This window comes from Lutra lutra, chromosome 7 (genome assembly GCF_902655055.1).
Source record: "Lutra lutra chromosome 7, mLutLut1.2, whole genome shotgun sequence".
NCBI lineage: Eukaryota > Metazoa > Chordata > Mammalia > Carnivora > Mustelidae > Lutra > Lutra lutra.
Window position 1 is genome coordinate 115,485,677 of NC_062284.1, and position 12,956 is coordinate 115,498,632.

Here is a 12,956-nt window from a genome sequence, read left to right on the forward strand (position 1 = left end):
CAGAAGCACCTGGTGCTTCCCATTCCTAATGCTCTGCCATTCTCTGTGGCTCACATTGACTTGATTCTTGGATTTTTGACTTACCACCCCCATAGGCCTAGATTTTAGCCTTCTCTTGTTTGCTGAGTTGGTCACCACTTGTTCATCCTTCCAAAATGTTGTTATTGGAAAGATTTAGCTGGTATCTTCAGGTTAACATTATCCTGTAAGAGAGTTTTGGGAGTCAAATTCTCTGAATTTGTTTTTTGCAGCTATTTCTGACTTTCTGTGACTAGGAGTAAGTCACTTCTTCGCGCCTTGGTTGGTTGGTTTGTTTCTTTTAGCAGTTTTATTGAGGTATCACTTACATACAATAACATTCAGACATTTAAAGTACACAGATCAGGGTACCTGGCTGGCCCAGTCTGTAGAGCATGTGACTCTTCATCTCAGGGTCCTGAGTTCAAACCTCATGTTGGACATGGAGTCCACTTAAAAAAAAAAAAAAGTGTACAAATCAATGGATTTTAGTATTTTTATAGAGTTGTGCAATCATCATCACTATCTAATTTTAGAACATTTTTATCACCCCAAAAAGAAACTCCGTAGTGATTAACAGTCACTCCCCATCCTACAGTCACTTCCTGTCCCCTGCCACAACACTTTAACACTAGGCAATCACTAATCTACGTTTTGTCTTTATAGATTTGTCTATTTTGGACATTTCATATAAATGGAACCATATAATATATGGTCTTTTGTGATTGGCTTCTTAATTTTGCATGTTGTTATGGTTCATTCATGTTATAACATTTATTGGTAGTTCATTTGTTTTTATTGCTATGCAATAGTCCATTGTATGGATATACTACATTCTATTTATCCGTTCATCAATTGGTGGAGTTTTGGATGGCTTTCATTTTTTGGCTGTTATGAAAAATGCCACTATGAATATTTGTGTATAAAATTTTATGTGGATATATGTCATATGTTTTTACTTATCTTGGATATATACCTAGGAGTGGAATTGCTGAGTCATAACCTTTATGTTTAACTGTTTAAGGAACTGCCAGACTGTTTTGCAAAGTAGCTGACCATTTTATATTCTTACCAATAATATATAAAGATTCGAATTTTCCACATCCTCACCAACTCTTGTTATTGTCTATCTTTTTGATTAGAGCCATCCTAGTAAGTATGAAATAGTATATGATTGTGGTTTTGATTTATGTTTCCCTAGTGGCTAATGATGCTGAACATCTTTTCATGTGCTTGTTGACTATTTATATATTTTCTTTGGAGAAACATCTATTCAGATCCTTTGCTCATGTTTTATATTATTTTTAAAGATTTTATTTATTTGACAGAGAGAGACACAGCGAGAGAGGGAACACAAACAGGGGAAGTGGGAGAGGGAGTAGCAGGCTGCCTGCTGAGCAGGGAGCCTGATGTGGGGCTTGATCCCAGGACCCCAGGATCATGACCTGAGCCAAAGGCAGATACCTAATGACTGAGCCACCCAGGCGCCCCTTTTGCTCATATTTTAATTGAGTTGTTTTTATACTGTTGACTTCTAAGAGTTCTTCATATATTTTGAACGCTTGTCCCTTATTAGGTATATAATGTGTAAATATTTCCTCCCATTCTTCAGGTGGTCTTTTCACTTATTTGACTGAGATCATCATTTGAAGCAAAAAAGGTTTTAATTTTGATGATACCCAGTTAATCTATTTTTTCGCTTATCACTTACACTTTTGGTGTTGTATCCAAGAAATCATTGCCTACCTCAAGGTGATGAACATTTACTCCTATGTTTTCATTTACGAGTCTTAGGTTTTAGCTCTTACATTTAGGTTTATGACCCATTTTGAGTTCATTTTTGTGTGTGATATAAGGTAGGGGTCCAACTTCACTCTTTCACATGTGGTCATCCAGTTGTCTCAACAGCTTCTGGTGAAAGTACCTTGGTTTCCTTATCATTTGAAAACAGTTTGTTAAAAGAGCACTTTAAAAGAAAAATTTATTTATGTGAGAGAGAGAGAATGAGCAGGAGGAGAGGCATGTTCCCGCAGAGCAGGGAGCCCAATGTGGGGCTCGATCCCAGGACCCTGGGATCATGACCTGAGCTGAAAGCAGACGTTTAACTGACTGAACCACCCAGGTGCCCCTAGAAAACACTTTAAAACTCTTCACATTCAAACAGTTTTTTCCAGTGGGAGACAGCCGGGTGGTAGATGTATAGATTGTTGAGTCTAGATGGAAAATTTTATCCAAACCTGTTTTATTCTAAAAGCATAATAAATCCTTCCTAATAGTATTATTTACCAGGCTTGGTTACTAAAGGTAAATTAAAGGAATTTTAAAGTCTTTACTCCCTTTTTTGGGAAAAGCTCTTAATGATAGTCTTTGCTACTTTTATTTATGACCAGCTTTCTTGTCAAGTTGTTTGGGAGAGTGACTTACCGTTATTATTATGGTAGATTATACCATATAATCTGAAATTTACTCATTTCAGAAATGAGCCCTTGTGACTTTTGACTTGAGGCCCATGCTTGAAACCTGTTTGTTTTCCACATCTTATTAATAGGTATGGCAGGTTGTTTCTGATTGGCAATTACACAGACCTCTCAGTGAATCTTGTTTTCAGGTGGTCTAGATGATGGCCACCTCCAAAGTGAATTTCATGGACTAGTTGTCACACTTGTGGGGACTGCCCTTACCCAAACTTGAGAAAAGTCTGTCCATCAGGTTTGGTAACAAAGAAAAAGAAACTTCACTGGTTTGTATAGGTTAGGATTTTTGAATATTCAAAGTAAGTCATTATTTTAGCTATTTTAGTTATAAACATAGGCAAGAAACATGAAGATTCATTATACTATTCAGTTTACTTTCATATAGTGCAAAATATTTCATCATAAAAGGTTTTTAAGAAGTACATAGTGCTTCGGGTATTGTATATCTTGAATTAGAATCCTGAAGGTTGTCTGTGTCTTTGTGACTGACTTGGAAATTGCTCTCTCTGGTGTGCCTTCCAGATTCCACTGATCTCTGACTTTTCTCTTCAGGTGATTTATGCTGCCAGGGATGCCCAGATTTCAGTGGCTCTCTTTCTCCATCTTCTTGGATACCCTTTCTCTAGGAATTCAACTGTAGACGAAAACGATGACCATGTGGGTTGGAGAAAAGTCTTGGAAAATTGCCAGGATATGGTAGACATCCCATTCCGAAGCAAAGGACTCAGCCGACTGGGGGAAGAGGTTAATGGGGAAGCAGCAGAAGCTCAGCAGAAGCCAAGAAATAAGAAGTCTAAGACAGATGGAATGACGCCAGGCAACAACCAAGGGAAAGACCCCAGAAAGCATAAAAGAAAGCCCCTGGGGGTGGGCTATTCGGCCAGGTAACTGAGTTGTTCTCTGTCTGGTAGAGAGAGATGCAGAGGCCCAGCCTCCAGCAAAAGGCATGATGCCTCATCTTAGGTCTGGGGAGAAGATTGTGTGGTAGGACGACAGGTGCTCAAGGGGTTAATTTTTCCCCCCAGGGGTTAATTTTTTTTTTTCCCTTTCCCTCAAGGACATTTAGAGCTAACCTTTGGTCTATTTATGTGTTTTCCTCCTTTTCCCCTTCTTTTACTTTCTAATTTTTAGAATTGAGTGCCCATAAGGAGAGCTTAACCTAGCTTTGTCGCTGATCCTGGTACAATTTGAGCCCTGTAACTTCTCCAGTTATAAATGAGGGTATAATTATTACCCCTTGCTTGCTCAGGATAGCTGTGAAAATGAATAGCATGAATTGCCTCATACATTTCAGGAGAAATGCATCATCTGATTTCCTGTTCATTTGGTATTTGATTATTTAGAAAGGCATCCAGCTCTAAGCCAATATTATTCTCTAACCAGTGAGAGTTTTTCTGTACAACTTAACGCCTCTGTTGCAGAAAGATGACTAATAAGTGCTTTGGAGTGGAAGTTTGGTCCCTGTAGCAGAGTGCCTTTAGGAATTGGATGATTAAATTGAAGCCAGTATTGCGTATGAGCCAGAAATAAACCCATGTGGCCCTCATTACTTTAGCTTGAAGTTCTTTAATTTTAATTTACTTTGTTTAACCCAATGATTACTCTGTAGAGCAGTGTTCTTGGTGCTCTGTTCCTGTTCACTTTCACAGCAGAGCTGTTGTATATATATTACCCAACTCACTCCTTGTTTCATAAATATAAAAACTAGCTAAACGAGTTCATTTTTAGTTCCTAGCCCCATGATGATGGAGGAACAATCAAGATTTTTTGCCCATTTGTTTTCTTTCCATAAATACAATATTGGACCCTAGTGTTGAGAATAGCAGTCACTCAGAAGACAACATGGATCAAGCTACCTTGATCCATAGGTAGTTTCCAGTTTTATTAATTTCTCCTTTCCCTGCAGAAAATCCCCTCTGTATGATAACTGCTTCCTCCATGCTCCTGACGGACAGCCCCTCTGCACTTGTGACCGAAGGAAAGCTCAGTGGTACCTGGACAAAGGCATTGGAGGTGTGAGACTCACCTGTCCTCTTGCATCTGCATTTAGGTGCATGTGGGTATTGGCAGGAGTGGGGAGAGAGACAGAGAGGCAAGGGGCAGGAGGAACACAAGAAGGCAGAACGAGCTTTGCGCAGTGGCAGTATCGTAGCCAATGAGGTTTATCCGAGGCGCGATTATTGCTAATTGAAAACTTTTCCCAAGAAGGCAGAACGACCTTGAGACAAGTGGGACATGGCTATTCAAAACCCAAAAATCGTGCTCTCTGCCAGGACACTGCAGAGAACATTTCAGGTGGGACTTCTTTCCTGAGGGACAGGTGGGCAAATGCTGGTCTCTTATCTTTTCTCTCAGAGCTGGTGAGTGAGGAGCCTTTTGTGGTCAAGTTGCAGTTTGAACCCGCAGGAAGACCTGAATCTCCAGGAGACTATTACCTGATGGTTAAAGAGAACCTGTGTGTAGTCTGTGGCAAGAAAGATTCGTACATTCGGTGAGTGTGGGGTTCAGCCACCCAGATTGTCTGCCTCTGATGGAAGCTGCCTTTGTAGCCACGTGTGGAGCCTTCAGGGGTCTTGGTTGAATCTGCCAGTTTTGGCTGAAAGAAATATCCATAGGGGTCATCTCAGTTCTCCTGAGAATTTCTGCCATCTGTATGGTCCTGTTGTCATGCTCTCCTGCCTGTCTTGAGTCCCATTCTTGGTTTCAAGAATGCAACACTCTTCTCAGTAACAGTTTGCTATAAAGAAGGTGGTTTCCCTTTGCTCATGAAAGACTGGAGACCCGTGTCCTTCAGAAGCTGCCTTTCTCTATGTGTCCTTATAATCCTCCCATGAGTGGCTCACAACCTTCTGAGCCTTGATACCGTTCATGGAGTACAATATTGCGGGTCTGGTTCCTGCCCACTGTAATAAAGCAAATACCGCAATAAAGTGGATGAGTCAGGGGCGCCTGGCTGGCTTAGTCGGTGGAGTGTGCGACTCTTGATCTTGGGGTTGTAAGTTCAAGACCCATGTTGGCTGTTGAGATTAATTAAAAGTAAAATCTTTAGGGGTGTCTGGGTGGCTCAATTAAATGGCCAACTCTTGACTTTGGCTCGGGACATGATCTCAGGGTGATGAGATCAAGCCGCTTTGGGGTCCATGCTGGGTATGGAGCCTCCTTAATATTGTCTCTCTCCCTCTGCTCCTACCCACTCATGCTCTGTCTTTTTCAAATAAATAAATAAATAAAATCTTTATTTTATTTTATTTTATTTATTTATGTGACAGAGATGGACACAGCAAGAGCAGGAACACAAGTAAGGGAAGTGGGAGAGGGAGAAGCAGACTTCCTGCTGAGCAAGAAGCCCGATGCAGGGCTTGATCCCAGGACCCTAGGATTGTGACCTGAGCTGAAGGCAGATGCTTAACAACCAAGCCACCCAGGCACCCTATAAATAAAATCTTTAAAAAAAAATGTGAGTCAAATGAATTTTCTGGCTTTCCCAGTGCATATAAAAATTATGTTTATATTATACTCTGGATTGTTAGTTGTGTAGTAATGTTATGTCTAAAAAAACAATGTATATACTTTCATTTAAGAATACTTTATTGCGGGGCGCCTGGGTGGCTCAGTGGGTTAAAGCCTCTGCCTTCGGCTCAGGTCATGATCTCAGGGTCCTGGGATCGAGCCCCACATCGGGCTCTCTGCTCAGCAGGGAGCCTGCTTCCTCCTCTCTCTCTGCCTGCTTCTCAACCTACTTGTGATCTCCGTCTGTCAAATAAATAAATAAAATCTAAAAAAAAAAAAAAAAAAAAAAAAAAAGAATACTTTATTGCTGGATGCCTAGGTGGCTCAGTCGGTTAAGCATCTGCCTTTGGCTCAGGTCATGATCCTGGGATCAAGGCCCATGTCAGGCTCCTTCCTCAGCAGGGAGCCTGCTTCTCCCTCTCTTCCCCACTTGCTATTTCTGTGTCTCTCTCAAATAAATAAATAAATAAAAATACATTAAAAAAAAATAATACTTTATTGCTGGGTGCCTGACTGGCTCAGTCGGTTAAGCATCTGACTCTTGATTTTGGCTCAGGTCTTGATCTCAATATCATGATCTCAAGCCCTACATCAGGCTCTGTGCTGAGCATGGAGCATGCTTGAGCTTCTCTCTCTCTCCCTCTCCCTCTACCCCTTCCCCCCTCCTCACACTCTCTATATAAAACAAAACAAAACAAAACAAAACTTTACTGCTGGGGTGCCTGGTTGCTCAGCCAGTAGAGGATGTGACTTTTGATCTTGGGGTCATGAGTTCGAACCCCATGTTGGGTATAGAGATTATTTTTTTTTAAATAAATAAATAAAAATACTCTATTGCTAAGAAATGCTACCCACATCTGAGCTTTCAATGAGTCGTAATCTTTTTGCTGGGGGAGGTTATTGCCATGGTGTTGATGGCTGCTGACTGATCAGGGTGGTGACTGTGGCAGTTTCTTAAAATAAGTCAACAGTGAAGTTTGCTATATTGATGAACCTTTTCTTCATGAAGGATTTCCCTGTAGCATGTGATGTTGTTTGATAGCATTTTGCCCACAGCGGAACTTCTTCAAAATGGAGAGTCCTCACATTTTACCACTGTCTAGTCATCTAGAAGTTTATATAATATTTTAAATCCATTGTTGTCATTTCAGTAGTCTTCACATCTCAAGAAACCTCTTTCTTTGCTCATTCAACAAGAAGCAACTCCTCATCCTTGTAAGTTTTATCGTGGGATGAAACAGTTGCAATAATTCACTCCCACCTGCAGGCTCCACTTCTAATTCCAGTTCTTTTGCTATTTCCACCACATCTGTAGTTACATCCTCCACCAAAGTCTTAAACCCCTCAAAGTCCTCCATAAGGGCTAGAGACTCCTGTTAATTAATGTTGGTATCTTCACCTCTTCCCATGAATCATGAATATTCTTAATGGCATCTAGAATGGTGAATCCTTTCCAGAAGGTTTTCAGTTTGCTTTGCAAAGATCCATTAGAGGCATCTCTATTTATGGTAGCTATAGCCCTTATGAAAAGTATTTCTTAAATAATAAGGCTTAAAAATCAAAATTACTCCTTGATCAATGGGCTGCAGAATGGATGTTGTGTTAGCAGACCTGAAAAGATCATTAATTTCATTGTACATCTCTATCAGAGTTCTTGGGTAACCAGATACACTCTCAATGAGCAGTAATGTTTTATTTTACTTTAAAAAGATTTTATTTATTTATTTGAGAGAGGGAGAGAGAAAGCACAGAGCATGAGTAGGGGCTGGGGGCTACAGGGTGAGGGACAAGCCAACTCTCTACAGCAGGGAGCCTGATGTGGGGCTTAGTCCTACAGCCCTGGAATCATGACCTCAGCCAAAGGTAGACACTCAACTGACTGAAGCATCCAGGTGCCCCGAGCAGTAATATTTGAAAAGGAATTTTTTTTTTCCTGATTAGTAGTCCCAACAGTGGGCTTAAAATATTCAGTAAACCATGCTGTAGACAGATATGCCGTCATCCATTTAGAGAGCACAAGCGGAGTAGATTTAGCATAATTCTGAAGGGCTCTGGGATTTTGGGAGTGGTGCATGAGCACTGGGTTCAACTTAAAGTCACCAGCTGCATTAGTCCCAAACAAGAGAGTCAGCCTAGCTTTTGAAGTTTTGAAGCCAGGCATTGACTTCTCTCTCTCTCTCTTTTTTTTAAAGATTTTATTTATTTATTTGACAGACAGAGATCACAAGGAGGCAGAGAGGCAGGCAGAGAGAAAGGAGAAAGCAGACTCCATGCTGAGCAGAGAGCCTGATGCAGGGCTCAATCTCAGGACACTGAGATCATGACCTGAGCCAAAGGCAGAAGCTTTAACCCACTGAGCCACCCAGGTGCCCCTTGACTTCTCTTTAGCTATGAAAATCCTAGATGGCATCTTCTTGCAAGAGAAGGCTGTTTCATCCACAGTGAAAATCTGCTCCTACGTGTAGCCACCTTCATTAATGATCTTAGCTGGATCTTCTGCATAATTTGCTGGAGCTTCTCCATCAGCACTTGGGGCTTCATCTTGTACTTTGATGTTTATGGAGATAGTTTCTTTCCTTAAACTTCTTGAACCAACCCCAGCTAGCTTCAGAATTTTCTTCTGCAGCTTCCTCACCTGTCTCAGTCTTCACAGAATTGAAGAGAGTTCGGGCTTGGCTTGGATTAGGCTTTGGCTTAAGATAACTGTATGGCTGGTGTGATCTTCTGTCCAGACCACGAACCCTTCTCTATACCAGCAGTAAGGCTGTTTTGTTTGCACAGCATTTACATGTTTGCTGGAGCAGCACTTTTAGTTTCCTTGAGAACTTTTCCTATGCATTCACAGAAAACTTGGCTAACTGGAGCAGGAGGCCTAGGTTTTGGTCTGTCTTGGCTTTTGACATGCCTTCCTCACTAAACCTAATCATTTCTAGCTTTTGATTTGAAGTGGGAGACATGCCACTCTTCCTTTCACTTGAGCACTTAGAGGCCATTGTAGTAGGTTATTGATTGGCCTGAGAGCAATAGTATTTCATCTCAAGGAATAAGGAGGCCGGAGGAGAGGAAGAGAGACACGGGAATGGCCAGTTGGTGAGGCAGTCAGAACACACACATTTATCTATTGAGTGCTCAGTATTATGTGGGCGCGATTCATGGCCTCCCAAATCAGTTACTATAGTGACTCCTAGGACAGTGATCACACATCTGCACAAAAATATAATAATAAGGAAAAGGTACCAAAATGTGACACAGAGACACAAAGTGAAAAAATGCTGTTGGGGAAAAAAAATGAGGCCAACAGACTTGCCCAATGCAGAGTTGCCACAGACTTTCAGTTTGTAAAAAATGCAGTATTTGCAAAGTGCAGTAAAATGAGGTATGCCTGTTTTTGGGTGACCTGAAGGCACATGTTGGCTCTACTCCCTGCCTTCAGTAGAGTAACTCACTCTCCTACTCTCCTCTTAGAAAATGAGACAAATAGTTGCGTGCCAAGAGTTTTTCCTGAGAGCTCAGTTTTCCTTAGAAAATAACAATGGGCCTTGATGAGCCTGGAAATAGTTTGAGTAAGGGGTTCCTCAGATGAGAAAATTGGTTTTTTTTAAGTCACCAGGCTTCCAAAATTTCAGGAGTAGAGGGACCTGCTACATGCTTTCAGAGAGTTATTTTCCAGATGTTGAAGGTCATTAGAATTTTTTTTTTTCTGAATTTTTCTCTGATACTTTTCCTCTCTGGGAGCACAGTGTTTGCAAAGGTTGTTGTTAGCTTCCCTCTGCCTTGGCCCTCCGCTGACTCTTGCTAGCACGTGGTATGAACTTGCTCTTCGGGTAGAGGAAACTAAGGCTCAGGTAGGTAGGTAGGCCAAGAGTGGAAGAGGCAGTATTGCCTTTATGTAGTCTCTGTTGGGTTGTGGTGCCCGAGGCTTCTCCATCCTGTTTACGCCCAGATGAGAATCCCAGCAGCCTGCCTGCTAGCTCCACCTGCGTTCTGTATCCGATGCTAACGAGCACTGCCTCTGGGTGGGCTTGGCAGGAAGAACGTGATTCCACACGAGTACCGGAAGCATTTCCCCATTGAGATGAAAGACCACAACTCCCACGACGTGCTGCTGCTCTGTACCTCCTGCCACGCTGTCTCTAACTACTATGACAACCACCTGAAGCAGCAGCTGGCCAGGGAATTCCAGGCCCCCATTGGCTCTGAGGAGGGGCTGCGCCTGCTTGAAGATCCTGAGCGCCGGCAGGTACGGTCTGGGGCCAGGGCCCTGCTCAACGCGGAGAGCCTGCCCGCTCACCGAAAGGTGGAACTGCTGCAGGCGCTCAGAGAGTTTTACAACACAGACACAGTCACGGAAGAGATGCTTCAGGAGGCCGCCAGCCTGGAGACAAGGTACAGTGTACAGTTCCCGGTCTGGGAAGGGATTGGGGGACATCCTGGGGGCACTAGCTCCGCCTGCTTAGCGGGGATGCCGGCCAGGCAGCGGCCAAGAGCCGTTTAGGTGCAGAGCATAGCCTCCTGTTACCCCATTGAGTATCTAATGGCTTAAAATACCATGGGGCTGGGATAGAAGAATCGCTGTGAGAGTTTCCTTTCCATAGGAGACTTGCCTTCTGTCCTTGACCCTTCAGGGTCATCTCTGTCCAGCCATTTTCATGATGAGCAGATGAGTTCAAATGCAGTAGAGCTCTGCCTTAGAGATTCTGTGCAGAAGTAAATCCTGAAGTCAGCAGAGGAGATGGAAATAATACTCAAAAAATAACCCCAAGTATCTGAAGTTGCTTTTGAGTATAGTGTACATGGCTTTGTGTCCCTTATCTTATCCAGGTCTGTGGGAACTGAGACCAATGGATTCATGCTTGCTGTCTCATCTGCATTCAGGGTACTGGCCCACCGAATAGAATACTGGCCAGAATTGGTCTTACCATTCATACTATTCTCTTTTTTCCTTCCTTCCTTTGCTTCCTCTCCTTCCCCATGAGTACAGAGTTGAACTCATGACTTAATTCAGTGTTCCTAAATGAGAAGCCGATGGCCCTGACAAATGAATGGGTACAGGGCTGAGGTGAAAGAAACTCTGGGCCCCCTGCTCCAGTTTTGCTTCCTGTTACCACTTTTCCAGGAGTACTAGAGCCCAAAAGAATTGCACTGATAAGTTCCCAAAACTGTGAGAGTGATGCTGCTTGCCTGTACTTCAGTTTCATTACCTCAGAATCCTAAAGATTGCAGCAAACATTTATCAAATGGTTGTAGGTGTCTTATATTTAAATATATTTTTAAATATTTTATTTATTTGTCAGAGGGAGAGAGCACAAGCAGGGGGAGCAGCAGGCAGAGGGAGGGAGAAGCAGGCTCCCCACCTAGCAGGGAGCCCGATGTGGGACTTGATCCCAGGACCCTGAGATCAGGACATGAGCTGAAGGTGGATGCTTAACTGAATGAGCCACCCAGGCGTCCCAAGTTATCCTGCTCTATTTACCCAAGCTAATAAACTTTCTATAAATTGTCTTAATCGGTTCTTCTAACAACCCTTTGAAATAGGATTTAGATTCCTTACTGGTAACTGCTAGCATTATATCTTGCATTTGTTAAATATTTCAAAGTTAGAAAACAGTACTAATGAGTTTTGTCCTATTTTGACTCTTCCTAACTATTTTGTGAGGTTGTAGCATAGATGTTATTTTTTATGTTAGCTACCCTGAGGTTGAAGTTAAGTAACTTGCTAAGGTCCAATGAGAAATTAATGAGAATGGTTCCTCCGACCAATTCCCAGATGTATTTGATAACACAACTAAACTTCCCCTTTCAGTCACAGACCTTTCTAACCAATCACCTTGTTGACTAGGATATAGGGATGCTGGACTGAGCTGTCTGGGGCTGAGAAGAAGCTTTTTGGGGGAAGGTAGGCAAGTTAGGGATACTTGTCAGCTAAGCAGTAAGGTGGCTGCAGATTTCTGGAGGGCACTGGTACTGCTGGAATGGGGGAGGGAGTGTTGGGAGGGAGGAATGAGAGTGGGGTATGAATGCAAGGAGGGGAACTGAGTCCATGAGGTAGGGGCTTTCTCCGGAAAAGTAGTTGTTACTCACAGGAGGTGAAAGCACTGTTTGCAGGACATCAGAGGACTTTTAAGACTTCTCTGCTTAGTTAGGAAGAGGGCAAGGATTTATCTTCCCATTAAACAGCACCGGCTGCACAACTGAGTATTTCATGGGACCAAAACACATCTCTTGTGGATATGGTTTGGCTTTTTTTTTTTTTTTTTTTTTAAAGACTTTGAGTAATCTCTTCACCCAACATGGGGTCTGAACTTACAACCCCAAGACTAAGAGCTGCATTTCTACTGACTGAGCCAGCCACATGCCCCAAGATTTTTGTTGATTTTTTTTTAAGTAATCTCTCGGTCCAACATGGAGCTCGATCTCATGACCATGTGATCAAGAGTCACATGTCCTACTGACTGAGTCCACCAGGCGCCCCCATCTTTTTTTAATTTCAATTTTTTAAAAGTTGAAGCATAGCTGACACAACATTGTGACACATGATGCACAGTGTTATATTAGTTTCAGGTGTACAACAGTGATTCGACAAGTTTATGTGTTATGCTATGCCCACCACAAGTGGCGCTCCCATCTGTCACTGTAGAATGCTATTCAACACCACTGACTACTGCCTATGCTGTGTGGTTTAGCACACTTCCTGTGAGAAAGGAGGTACTAAAGAAATGTCCCACCTTGCATTTTTACATGTAGGTATTCCAGCGTTTGAAACATAAGAACATGCAAGGTGATTTAGCAGCCCCATATAAATACTGAGTATGGTTGAGAAGGACAAGCTGGTACCTGAGTAACCCCGGAGTAAATAAAAGACCAACGTTCTTCACTCATTGTCAGCCAGACAGTGCGGCTCCTGTAGTGGGGGCTGAGCTTCCGGCAGTGGTCTCCCCACAAATATAGCTCAGA

At 42.5% G+C, this 12,956-nt stretch overlaps 1 protein-coding gene and 1 pseudogene across 5 annotated transcripts in view; both read left to right on the top strand.

Annotated features, from left to right (window-relative positions):
• EXD2 (exonuclease 3'-5' domain containing 2) overlaps positions 1 to 12,956 on the top strand; it is a 57,080-nt gene that overhangs the window by 37,068 nt on the left and 7,056 nt on the right. For all 5 annotated transcript variants that reach the window (XM_047736236.1, XM_047736234.1, XM_047736237.1 and 2 more), the window contains 4 exons: positions 3,045 to 3,376; positions 4,399 to 4,505; positions 4,848 to 4,983; positions 10,032 to 10,388. In XM_047736236.1, the coding sequence (XP_047592192.1) occupies positions 3,045 to 3,376; positions 4,399 to 4,505; positions 4,848 to 4,983; positions 10,032 to 10,388 (932 nt within the window). The remainder of the gene's footprint in view (positions 1 to 3,044; positions 3,377 to 4,398; positions 4,506 to 4,847; positions 4,984 to 10,031; positions 10,389 to 12,956) is intronic.
• On the top strand, positions 4,619 to 4,702 carry LOC125105706 (uncharacterized; annotated as a pseudogene).